General features: G+C 49.6%; 2 protein-coding genes across 5 annotated transcripts in view; both read left to right on the forward strand.

Moving 5' to 3' along the window:
- Nucleotides 1–976: 976 nt before the first annotated feature.
- Nucleotides 977–10,553, forward strand: Paqr7 (progestin and adipoQ receptor family member 7). Of its 4 annotated transcripts, none has more exons than XM_048816059.1 (2): nucleotides 977–1,863; nucleotides 8,520–10,553. In XM_048816059.1, the coding sequence occupies exon 2, from the start codon at nucleotides 8,542–8,544 to the stop codon at nucleotides 9,577–9,579; it is 1,038 nt and encodes a 345-aa protein (XP_048672016.1). In that variant the 5' UTR covers nucleotides 977–1,863; nucleotides 8,520–8,541; the 3' UTR covers nucleotides 9,580–10,553. The 4 variants fall into 4 exon arrangements, with proteins under 4 accessions (XP_048672016.1, XP_048672017.1, XP_015340970.1 ...); XM_048816060.1 differs by lacking the exon at nucleotides 977–1,863 and adding an exon at nucleotides 2,235–2,253; XM_015485484.2 differs by lacking the exon at nucleotides 977–1,863 and adding an exon at nucleotides 7,670–8,237.
- A 152-nt stretch (nucleotides 10,554–10,705) lies between these two features.
- Nucleotides 10,706–12,697, forward strand: part of LOC107142105 (aurora kinase A and ninein interacting protein) — a 17,534-nt gene continuing 15,542 nt past the window's right edge. The window contains exon 1 of the mRNA XM_015485485.2: nucleotides 10,706–12,035. Within this exon, the coding sequence (XP_015340971.1) occupies nucleotides 11,955–12,035 (81 nt within the window). The 5' untranslated portion in view covers nucleotides 10,706–11,954. The remainder of the gene's footprint in view (nucleotides 12,036–12,697) is intronic.

The following is a 12,697-nucleotide window of genomic DNA, read 5'->3' on the forward strand; positions in this document are numbered from 1 at the left end:
TGAATATGAATTCCACAAAAAAATTTCTTCAAGAATTACTTATTTCAAGCCAGACGCTATGGCACAGGCATGTAATCCCAGCAATTTGGGAGACTGAGGCGGGAAGATTGCAAGTTCGAAGTCTGCCTGAGCAACTCAGCAACTCAGTGAGACCCTGTCTCAAAATAAAATTTAAAAGGGGCCAGGGACAGAGTGCCCCTGGGCTCAATCCCCAGTACCAGCCCCCCACCCTAATTTGCTTATTTCATTCTGATCACGTTTCTGAGTACAGAGGGAGGCTCAAAGTATGTTACAAACAAAAGCGGGTTTTGTGCAGTCTTGGAAGCCTTGGCGGGGCTTTTTCTTTAAGCATATTGGACTGAGTTGGGGAATTGGTTTGCAGTGAGGGAGGTGACCCAGTTGCTGAGAAATCTGGAGGCCACTGAGAGAGGGGAACATTGCTTGTCCAATCTGTGTTCCTCTACTAGGCACCAGGGAGCTGACTATGGTGGAGGAAGGACAAGAGTCCTGGCTTGGAAATATAGGTGCTTGACCATCCTGCCTCCTTGACAGTGATGACAGGTTAGCCTCAGGCTCAGAGTTGTGAGGGAGAGGGGGTGTGTGTGGAAGGTCTTGCTAAACAGCAAAGCACTTATAACTTTATTAATGTTAGACCTAATACTAATAGTTCAGGCTCTGTCATAATGTGCCCTCCTCTTTAGGATCCCTGCAGAGGGTTTGCCTCTGAGAGACCCTGTATTAACACTGGCCTGTCCTTCTTATTGTTTTGTTTGTTTATTTATTTATTTACTGGGGAATTAAGCCCAGGGATGCTTAACCATTGAGCTACATCCCTGGCCCTTTTTATTTTTTATTTTGAGACTGGGTCTCATTAAGTTCCTTAGGGCCTTGCTAAGTTGCTGGCTTTGAACTTGCAATCCTCCTGTCTTAGCATCCCCAATGCTGGGATTACAGGTGTGTGCCACTGTGCCAGCTATTTATCTTTTTTGAGATGGGATTTTGCTGTCTGTATTGCTCAGGCTGGTCTCAAACTCCCAGACTCAAGCAATCATCCCATTTCAGCCTTCCAATAAGTGCCTGGCCTTATTATTATTTAAAAATTTACTCTTTAAATGTTGCCTAAAACCAAAAATTGTGCATATTAGCTGAGTGTTATGAAAAATGCTGATAAATGATTACATGTGTAATGTGTAAAAGCCATAGCCTTAATCCCCCAAAACCAAAGGCCAAATGTTCTGCAGATGTAACACCCAGTGGTGGGAAAAATTAGAAGTCCACTGGATTAGACAAAGGAGAAAGAAGGGAAGGGAGGGAAGATGGGAATAGGAAAGACAGTGGAATGAATCAGACATAACTTTCCTGTGTTCATTTATTGACTACACGACTAGTGTAACCCCACATCATCATGTACAACCACAAGAATGGGAAGTTACACTCCATGTATGTATATGTCAGAATACATCCTGCTGTCATGTATCACTAAAAAGAACAAATAAAAACTAAAAAATTTCAACATGAAAAAAACAACAACATGGCCTTATTATTTTTATCTAATGAGGTTAGACTTTGCCTTCCATGGCAAGATAAAGTTGTCTCTAATAAAAAATGCTGAACAATCAGGGCTCAAAAGCAACAATGAATATTTTGCATGCCAGGAAGGAGGCAAAGAAGTAGAATTATAACCAAATCATACTGATAAGAGATGTTATTTATAAAGTAGGCTTTTACAAGGGCCCAAGGGTTAGCTGATTGTAACTAAGGAAAGAAGCTCAGAAGGAAAGTCACCAGTAAGTTCCAGGCCTGAAATCCCATCTGCACATAAAACCTGAGGATCCTGGTTTCTCCTGAAACTGTCTGTCAGAGGTGAGTGGTGGACGCCCACCCTTGGGGCAGTGGCCCTCTCCAGCTCTCTGGGTCACCAGCTGAACAGTATCCTGGTAGCAGCAGGGCCGAGGCTGGCATGTAATGAGCACTGAGTGAAATCTGGGAATGGGAGTAACTCTGAGCTCTCCTTCTCCAAAGCCTGTTTTCTTTTTCTTTGTTTGTTGTTTTTGTATTTATTTATACTAGGGATTTAATCCAGGGGGACTTTACCACTGAACTACAACCCCAGCCCCCAACTTTAAAAAAAAAAAAAAATATATATATATATATATATATATATATTTTATTTTGAGACAGGGTCTAAGTTGCTGAGGCTGGCTTTGAACTTGCGATCCTCCTGCCTCAGCCTCCCCAGTCCTGGGATTACAGGTATGTGCTAGTGCACTGGGCCCTAAAGCTGGTTTTCTGTAGCACCCCCACAGCCTATCCTTCCGTTTTGCTCCAGGGCTCTTATGTGAAACTTTGACCTTGGGATGGAGTCCTGGAAGAGATATCTGGGGCAAGTCTTGGCTGAGGAGGGAGGTGAGGAGGGTACCTTGAGCTTAGGAAAGGGCAATGTGAATTGTCTCTCAGACTGACAGAGGATTCCCACTGGGACTCTGGGGATGAGCCCTGAGGTGTATCCAGCCTGGAAGCCTTCCAGATATTCTGCAAGACCTGGCCAGGCCGGGACACGTGCCTCTAGAATTGTCTCCTCAAGCACTTTACCTTGAGTGTCCTGCCCTGGGCCAGGACTGTTGGAGCTGCTGAAATTGAGGCCCTCTGCCCTGTGGATGTCACTTCCAAGCCACCTGGAGTGGGCCTGGCAGTGAATGCCAGTTTTTAGGGCTTTGTGGATCCAGTGGGTTACTCTGAATGGTCTTTGCTGAGAACAATTTAATGAGAAAGAAGGTCACTATCTTCACAAGTCTGAACTCCAACCAAATTTTCCTGATCCCTAAATATACCTTCAGGGATAAGGGAGTTGCTTAAGGAGACACAGGGAACTCTCTGACCCCAGGTTAGTGGTACAAGCTATTCAAGGCTTAAAGAGGACTGACTTTTTTTTTTTTAAGAGAACCTAGGGCTGGGGATGTGGCTCAAGCAGTAGCGTGCTCGCCTGGCATGCGTGCGGCCTGGGGGTTCAATCCTCAGCACCACATACAAACAAAGATGTTGTGTCCCCCAAAAACTAAAAAATAAATATTAAAAAAGAGAACCTAGAACACATTTCTTAAGTGGGGGATATTTCAAATACTATTACTCTTATTCATAATAATAATATAGCAATCATATGCTATATTATGCTAAAACTTAGCATATGCTAAAATTTAGTTCTAGTAAATTTAATCTTTGCAGCAATCTATGAAGTAAATAATATTTTTAAAAAATTTTTAAATTTTAATTTGTTACATATGACAGCAGAATGCATTATAATTCATATTATACATAAAGAGCACAATTTTTCATATCTCTGGTTGTACATAAAGTAGAGTCACACCATTTGTGTCTTCATACATGTACTTAGGCTAATGATGTCCGTCTCATTTCAACATTTTTCTTACCTCCATATCCCCTCCCTTCCCCTCCCTCCCCTTTGCCCTATCTAGAGTTCCTCTAATCCTCCCATGCGCCCCCACCCCCACCACATTATGAATCCGCATCCTTAAATCAGAGAAAACATTCGGCGTTTGGTTTTTTGGATTGGCTAACTTCACTTAGCATGATATTCTCCAACTCCATCCACTTACCTGCAAATGCCATGATTTTATTCTCTTTTAATGCCGAGTAATATTCCATTGTGTATTCGTACCATATTTTCTGTATCCATTCATCTACTGAAGGGCATCTAGGTTGGTTCCACAATTTAGCCATTGTGAATTGTGCTGCTATAAACATTGATGTGGCTGTGTCTCAGTAGTATGCTGTTTTTAAGTCCTTTGGGTATAGATCAAGGCATGGGATAGCTGGATCAAATGGTGGTTCCATTCCAAGTTTTCCAAAGAATCTCCATACTGCTTTCCAGATTGGATGCACCAATTTGTAGTCCCACTGGCATTGTATGAGTGTCCTTTTCCCCACATCCTCGCCAACACTTATTGTTGTTTGTATTCTTAATAGCTGCCATTCTGAATGGAGTGAGATGAAATCTTAGAGTAATTTTGATTTGCATTTCTCTAATTTCTAGAGATGTTGAAGAGGTAGATAATATTGTCATTCCCATGAGGGAGTTAAGGTTCAGAGAAGGTGAGTCATTTGTCTAAGGTCACACAGCTAGAATGCCATGGAATCAGGTGCTAAACCTGGTTGTCCAAATCAGAAGTCTATCTCCTTCCCAAACCTTTAGAGTGTTTGCTTTCTCCTTTATTTCTGGTATCCTTCATTTTGATTCCCTCTGAGCAGAGGATAGGAACCAGCCAAGTTTGCCTGGAATCCATCAACCAGGTCCTAGACACCTGGCTCCAGCCCAGCTTTGCCCTTCCCTTGCTGGGTGGCCTTGGGTTAAGTCACAACTTTTCAGCCTTCGGCTTTTCTGCATCTCACACAGAGGTTAATGGTGAGCTGCCTCCTGCAGCTGACGCCAGGCTAGGTGGTCCCATGGTGCAGCTTGGATTTTACCAGTGTGGGAGCTGTGAAGGGAGGGGAGAGGTGGGGAAGTTGTCCTTAGCCCCACCCTCTGGTGACATCACATAAGACATCTTCAGTCCCTGGAAGCCCCGCCCCAGTGCCCCTTACCTGTGGAAGTGCCACCCAGTGCTTGGCATCTGGCAACTTTTCCCAGTCCCACAGCCGACGTCATCAGCCACCAGGTTTGAGAGAAACATCTCAGGTACTCAGTGCAATTGGAGGGCCTGGCGGGGCGTGAGGAGGTGTGCAGGGCTGGGCTGGGTGGCCTGTTCCAGGTGGGGCCTGGCTGCTGAGGGCAGGCTGCGCACAGGATGCCCTGCTGGTCCCTCCAGACACCTGCTCCCTTCCTCTGGCTTAGGCTTGGCTCCTTCCTCTGCTCCCCCTCTTCCCTGGATTCAGGCCCTCTTTCCACGGACACAGGGGATGGGAATTAATTCTGAAAACAGATCTGTTGAGATGGGGCAGGGCCTCTGGCTGAGGCCTAAAGGAAATAGGGCAGCAGGAACTTTGTCACCCTAACATGATGCCTCTGGGTTCTGTCTTTAGGGCATACCACGTCTGGGGACATGGGGTTTGTGAGCAAGCGTTGTCCCCCTCCTGAGGAGGTTGCTGTGAGCCAGGGCTTCCCTGTGCAGAGCAAGTGAGTGACTGGCAGCTGAGGGAGGCTGAGTCAGCTGAAGCCTAAGGAGATAGTTCACGGGAAAGGACCCAGTTTTCTGCTTAGACCAGCATTGTCCAAAATCACCTGTGGGGGGCTGGGGATGTGGCTCAAGCGGTAGCGCGCTCGCCTGGCATGCGTGCGGCCTGGGGGTTCGATCCTCAGCACCACATACAAACAAAGATGTTGTGTCCACCGAAAACTAAAAAATAAATATTAAAATTCTCTCTCTCTCTCTCTCTCTCTTAAAAAAAAAATCACCTGTGGGATGCAAATGTGTATGACAGGAGGAGGGCAAGATCTGGAGCTGGTTCCAAACCTTGACTCTGCCACACGCACTCTCAGGCCTTAAGTAAGGAGCTCGTTATGTGCAGCAACAAAAATGGGCTTACTTTTTTTTTAATTTTTTAGTTGTAGTTGGACACAATATCTTTATTTATTTATTTTTATGTGGTGCTGAGGATTGAACCCAGGGCCCCGCACATGCTAGGTGAGCACTTTGCTGCTGAGCTACAGCCCCAGCCGTGCTTACTTTGTTTTAAGTATTTATTTTTTAGTTGTAGTTGGACACAATCATCTTTATTTTATTTTTATGTGGTGCTGAGGATCGAACACAGGGACTTGCACATGCTAGGCGAGCGCTCTACTGCTGAACCACAATCCCAGCCCCAAAATGGGCTTATTAATACGCACCTCACAGGGAAATGAGAATTAACTGCAGCAGGGCTGTAGAGATGAGCATATAGTGAACACGTGACATTTGTGCTGATTTATAATGCAATTACTGGGAAAGGAGTCCTTGCTACGTAAACTTAGAACATGTAGGTTCAACAAAGCTAAGTAGACAGACATCTTTGCTGCGGGACTTCTCAGAGCCTTTAATGTGCTGTTAGGCCTGGGGAAGTTCCAAGAATGGGATACGGAACTTAGGACTGGACATAGCAGATTATAAGGACCCAGTAACGAGGGCAGTGTCATTCCCTGGTCCTTTCCCCATGGCAGAGTGGAAACCTTGCTGGGATGGCAACTCTGGGAAGGCTCTGGTTTCCTCGTGTGATGCAAGGAAGCTGCATGAGATGCCTCCGGAGGCCTTTTCTGGCCCCTGAGCTCCTGAGTAAGGAAGCCATGATAGTGGACAAGGGTGCAAGGCGAGGTCAAATGGTTGCAGCTGAAGCCCAGTCTCTTAGGGGAGGAAAAGGTCCTGCACTGGACTCCCAGTTCGCAGGCATGTTCTCATACTCTGGGTGGAAGTGGACCCACGAATTAGTCCATCAGCACAACGTGCCCTGTGCCAGGCTCTCTGGGATAGTGCGATAGCTGGCACTGCGGTAGGTAGCTGCCTTAGCTGGCACAACACCAAGAAGACATAGCTTCGATAGCTGGCACTGTGCGGTGGTGAAGGACTTATTAACTTCTGCCAGGAAAAGCCAGGTGCCAGGGCCAACTCCAGAATCCAGTGTGTGTGGGGGAGAGCTTAGGGTTGGGGTCAGGCTGGGGTGGAAGTGAGGGCAGGGCTGGTACACTGCCTCTGGGTAGCTAGCGCCCTGCGTTAACTTGGACTGTGTGAATTACTGGTGGCTTTGGGAGTGATTACCTTGCTGCTAGGGACAGGGAACCGAATTCTTTACCCTGCCAGCACAGTGGCTGGGGCAAAGGTGGTTGCAGTTGAAGTCTGATGAACAATGAGTCCAAAAGAGTCCAAAAAGCTTGTTGGAGGGGATGCAGTTGGTGGCAGGGCATGGGGGGGAATAATTGGGCAGGTTTTTCAATAAATAGTTAATGAATGTTGATAAACCTGAATCGAGCAAGGGATACCAGGCAAAACAGTGCAGTTGTGAAGTGACTAATGGCACTTGCCACCTCATCTTGCAAAGGCCAGGTTGGCGTGGTGGTTAAGGGTCCAGGCTGACTTTGGCATGTGCCTCTGCACTTCCTGGCTGACTGGGTGGGCAAGGTACTTTATACCTGTGCCTGGGTTTCCTGTTCTGGAACATGGGAATAAAGACAGCGTCTCCCCCACAGGGTCAATCATTACTGAATGCTGTTTGGCTCCTGGCTGGTGCTGTGTAAGCATTTGCTGTTGCTGTTTTCCTTTCTGTAGCCTCTCCCAGGTCATGGGATTCCCAAGGGCAGGGGTTGGATCCTTTTCCACTGTGCCCTGTCCGGGGTCCATCACCCGTCTGAGGCACAGCAGGCTCAGGATCTGATAGGCGAATGAGTGAATCGATTGTGTCACCTATTGTAGGTCAGAGGGAAAGCAGGGAGGGCATTAAGGAGGCCCCCAGAAGGGGAAACTTGTACTGGCCTCAGAGGATTTCAACTCAGGGAAAGGTAGTCAGTGTGACATTGGGGTTAGGTGGGAAATGAGGGTTGGAGCAGTTCATAGGGCCTGGAGTGCCAGGATGAAGGGTTAGTTTGATTTATTTGGAATCAGAAATGTGCACAGTGGGAAAACTGGCTGAGGAGCAACAGGAGAGTGGAGGTGGGGGCTGAGGGGAAGGGCTGTTTTTATAGGATTGGTTGTTAGCTGGGGACTTTCAGGATAAAAAGTAGCTTTTGGAGTTGGACCTTGAAGGGCATGAATTGTTATCAGAATGCTACCATGTTGTCCTTTTATTCAGCAAATACTGAGTATCAGTCTCTTGCGAAATACCAGGGGTGCGCAAAATAATCAAACTGTCTGCCTTCATTGAGCGCTGGTCAACAATTTCAGTGTCTGTGAGAAGTGTCATAACAGCCACAGGATAGTCTGAAGGACAGAAGAAATAGGTTTTGAGGGATGAATAGGAGTTTGCCAAGTAGGCTAGATGGGAAAATGTCTCGGGAACGGCCTGTGCAAAGCTGTAGGCGTGTGAAGCAGCAGTCCTAGGGGCCTGGTGAGGCTGTGCCTGGGGCTGAAGTGCGCTGTGGTTGAGCAGCAAGGCTGAGAAGGAAGAAGTCACCGGTCAGATAGGGAAATGGAAGATTAGCGGGAGCCCCTGGCAACTCTGAAGGGCTTTAGAGGCAACAGGTCTGTCCTACCAGGTGAACACTAATGGGGGCACAAACTTGGGCTGAGAGCACCTGCCCTTCTGGAGTGTTCTGCGTGGTGAGTCTGGACTGGACTGGAGGAGGGCAGACACCTGGGCTGCTGTGGGGCTGACATTGACCGTGTGTGCGTCAGAGGCTGTTTCAGGCTCTTAGGGAACAAAGCAGTGCTCTGGCTTCCTGAGGTAGGATCTGACTCTTCTCAGGATGGTTCCCTCCTCAAACCCAGAGCAGGAACAGGGCTGTGGGAAGAGGGAGGAGAACCTGGGCATCAGAGCTGGGCTGCTGCTGGCGGGGCGAGCTGCACACCAGGCCCTTGACTCCTCTCTGGTTTCTCTCGCAGCTCCCTGTCCAGGCCCCCAGCCATGGCCATGGCGGTAGCCCAGAAGTTCAGCCACCTCCTGTCCAGCCTGTGGCACATCGGCCAGGAGCCTCTGCAGCCGGAGCCGGTCTTCACGGTGGACCGAGCGGAGGTGCCGCCCCTCTTCTGGAAGCCCTACATCTACGCTGGCTACCGGCCCCTGCACCAGACCTGGCGCTTTTACTTCCGCACGCTGTTCCAGCAGCACAATGAGGCCGTGAACGTGTGGACCCACCTGCTGGCGGCCCTGGCGCTGCTCCTGCGGCTGGCCATCTTTGTGGGGACCGTGGACTTGCTGGGAGACCCGCACGCCCTGCCGCTCTTCATCATCGTCCTGGCCTCCTTCACCTACCTGTCCTTCAGCACCCTGGCCCACCTCCTGCAGGCCAAGTCCGAGTTCTGGCATTACAGCTTCTTCTTCTTGGACTACGTGGGTGTGGCCGTGTACCAGTTTGGCAGTGCCCTGGCGCACTTCTACTACGCCATTGAGCCCGCCTGGCATGCCAGGGTGCAGGCCATCTTTCTGCCCGTGGCTGCCTTTCTGGCCTGGCTCTCCTGCACCGGCTCCTGCTACAACAAGTACATCCAGAAGCCAGGCCTGCTGGGCCGCACTTGCCAGGAGGTGCCCTCAGCCCTGGCCTATGCGTTGGACATCAGCCCGGTGGTGCACCGTATCTTGGTGTCCCCTCACTCTGACATAGACGACCCAGCTCTTCTCTACCACAAGTGCCAGGTGGTGTTTTTTCTGCTGGCTGCCGCTTTCTTTTCTACCTTCGTGCCTGAGCGCTGGTTCCCAGGCAGCTGCCATGTCTTTGGGCAGGGCCACCAGGTTTTCCATGTCTTCTTGGTGTTGTGCACCCTGGCTCAGCTGGAGGCAGTGACGCTGGACTACGAGGCCCGTCGACCCATCTATGAGCCTCTACACACACGCTGTCCCCACAACTTCTCCGCCCTCTTCTTGCTCACTGTGGGCAGCAGTGTCCTCACTGCGTTTCTTCTCAGCCAGCTGGTATGGCGAAAACTCAACGAGAAGACCAAGTGAAGGGAGGGGCAGCCGGTAGGGAGGGGTATGGTGGGGGACAGGGGTTCGGGCTTGGCCCCAGATAGGAACAAGGCCTGGTAAAGTTGTTTGTGTCTGGCCCGCGGTGACTCCCTGCACATACCCCAACTGTCAAGGATGGCACTGGCCAACCTTTAGACTTAGGGATTGGCCAGTTGCTGCTGGGTCAACTCTGGATCTGCCTAGCTCCCCGCTTGGGACAGGGAAAAAGATGAAGGTGTGGGTCACCCTGGCTTTCTCTCCACTGCCTCCCACTAGGGGTGAAGGTGGGACTCTGCTGGGGTTAAGACCCTGGATTGGGGCTTGTGGATTGTCTGGGTGGATGGTAAAACTTAGACCAGAGTTACATTTGAGTTGAGAGGCAGGGGAGGCTTCAGTAACCCACCTCTACCCACTTTTTATCAGTAGAGAGGAAAGGGACGGGCTCAAATATGTGCAGGACCTTACTGTCCCTTGAGCCCCAGCCTGGATCAGAGCTCCAGGGAGCCCCAAAAGGTAGAAGACTGTGCCAGGCTCAAGGAGATCCCAATCAGTGCCACATATCCAAGTCACTGCCCCAGACAGTGAGCCCCAAGCCTCCTAGCTCTGGCCTGTGTCCCACACAGCAGTTCCCAGATCTCTTATTCATGATTCAGTAATCTATCCAGTGCGTCCTTGGCCTCTTCTCGGAGGCAGGCCACCCACCAGGCCCTGTGGTCAATGCAGGATCACAGAGGATTTAATACCAGAATGAACTGTCAAGGAAGAAGGGAGAAGAGAATAAGTGTTCCCCAGGGTACCCAGGGTCTTGGCTGGGAAGAGTGAATAGGAGTTTGCAGACAGAATAGGGCATTCCAGGCAGAGGGGGAAACCTGAGCAAAGGTCCAGATCCACAGGAGGAGCTCAGTGGGTCTGGAGCCAGGGCTGCTTTGGACTTTTGCTATGTCCTGGATATAAATAAAGTGACTGTGATAACAGCTGCAGCTTTGCTTTTTGTGTCCTGTTCTAGGGAGGGAGCCCTGCTCATGATATTGGGGGAGGTTTTCCCCGTTAAAGTTGGAGCCTCTGAGGGTAGAGGGGAGGAATTCCTGTTTTATCTTTGCCCGGGCAGGTTGGGGTCTTATTTTACAAAGAGTGGTATATGTAATAGACACACACCCATATGTACATATATATGACTTAATTTGGCAAGGGAGTAGGGAGAGTTTCATTATTAAGTTTGAGGAGTACTTAAAAGAATGTGTATAAAATATACAGAGTCCCACTTTTTTTTTTGTTTTTTTCTTCAAGGATTTTACGTTAACTTTTATAATACTGCTTTTCTCATAGTACATGAGCAATATGTATATAATCAAGAAAAATTAGAAGAAAACCCCCAAATGAATAAGAAATATACCACTGCTAAAATATTATGGGGGACTATATGTATACGTAAATGTAATATATTGATGAATATTTTGATATATTAAAATATATAATGTATGAAACATGCATCGCGCACACACACACACACACACACACACCCCTGAAGATTATGGTCTGGCATAGGAAGCATTTTGCATTTGTGAAGGGCTTTCAAAATTAAAAAGTACTTTCACAAATGTTACCTCCCTTGTTCCTCTGTAAAGTGCTACACACTGAAAGCTTTTTTTTTTCCCCCTTTAAGAGGAAGGTCTTGATAAGTTGCCCAGGCTGGCCTCCAACTTTTTTTTTTTTTTTTGCTATGCTGGGGATTGAACCCAGGGTCGCAAGAGTTTATCGCTGAGCTACATACTTCACCAGCTCCCCGCAACTAGCTCGACTCCAATTTTTTTACTTCACGTTTGCAAAATCCTCTTCTATGTGGTTTAGTAGTGATGTTTAGATTTCTGTTTTAATTACGAAAGTCACAAGCTCCTCTGATACTAGCTTTGGAGTCGGGGCCAGGCCCTCGGTCTGCCGCTTCCTCGGGGACGAATGACACAGGAAGGCCCCCCCGAGCCCCGGGGTATTACAGTCACAGTAAAAAGCGCAATTCGGCAACGCCCAAATGCGCGTTCCCGGCCCGCCGTCGAGAACCCATTCACACAGCAGGGCTTCTGGAATACTCCTGAGAAGAGGATCAGAAAGAATCGCAAGCCCAGCGCCGAACTCGCCCAAGGATGTGCCGTTGAAGCCGTTAACGCAGCGGGCGGAGCTTCGGGGGGCGTGGCTTCACGGCGACAGGCTCTTCCGGGGCGGGGCTTGAGTCCAGACGGCCGCGGTGTGGCTCCGCCTCGCGTAGCTCCGCCCCCCGCGTTGGCGGGAGTTCCGAACGTTGGCGGAGGCGGCCTCGGCGGTCTCCAGAGGCGTCCGGCGCGGGTTCCCGGGTTCCAGTTGGCTCGTTCTCCTCAGCTGTCATGAAGCGGAAAGGCCCGGAGGAGAAGGAGGCGTGCGGCGTGTGGCTCGACGCGGCGGCGCTGAAGAGGCAGAAAGTGCAGGTGGGATGAGGGCGTGTTGGGGAGCGGGTAGGCCCTGGAAACCATGGAGGTGAAGTCCGGGACCCGGCAAGGAGCAGCTTCGGGGATTCACAGGCCAGAGGGGTTGAGTTCGAAGAAGGCTGAAAATGGGTCTGGAGAGGGAGGAAGGAAGCAGCTGGCCTTGGAGGGCTTTGAAGACCCCGGGGCTGCGAAGTTTGGAGGCGGGGAGAGGGCGGCGCCAGAGCTTGCGGGGAGGAGTTGGGCTGAGCAGACCCCGCCGGGGCGGTCCTCCTGCGAGACGGTACCTAGTAGAGGCTGAAGTACCGGGTGACAGGTGCCTATGCAGATTTGGAAAATGTCAGCTTGACGGTCTGTTTCTACCGAGCTTGCCAGGTCGCAGGACATCCATCTTCCAGGAACCAGTAACTTCGGGGGCGGGGGCGAACAGAAGATTCTGGAGGGGATCTGGTGCGCCAGATACTGTGTTAAGTACTTAATGTGCGTTGTATGTATCATTACTCTCCCTGGGAATGAGGAAACAAGCTGTGTAACTAACCCAGGAGAGGCTCAACATCACGCCCAGCCAGATGTCTTTAGTCATTGTAAAGACAACTTGAATTGGATTAGAGGATTCCCAACTAGTGTCTGCTGCAGCAGCATTGCTTACTAGGTGGGTAGGAGGG

The sequence above is a fragment of the Marmota marmota genome, unplaced genomic scaffold, assembly GCF_001458135.2.
Source record: "Marmota marmota marmota unplaced genomic scaffold, marMar, whole genome shotgun sequence".
NCBI lineage: Eukaryota > Metazoa > Chordata > Mammalia > Rodentia > Sciuridae > Marmota > Marmota marmota.

Coding starts and splice junctions, on each gene's coding strand:
- Paqr7 (XM_048816059.1), top strand. CDS start 8,542: ATGGCCATGGCGGTAGCCCAGAAGTTCAGCCACCTCCTGTCCAGCCTG.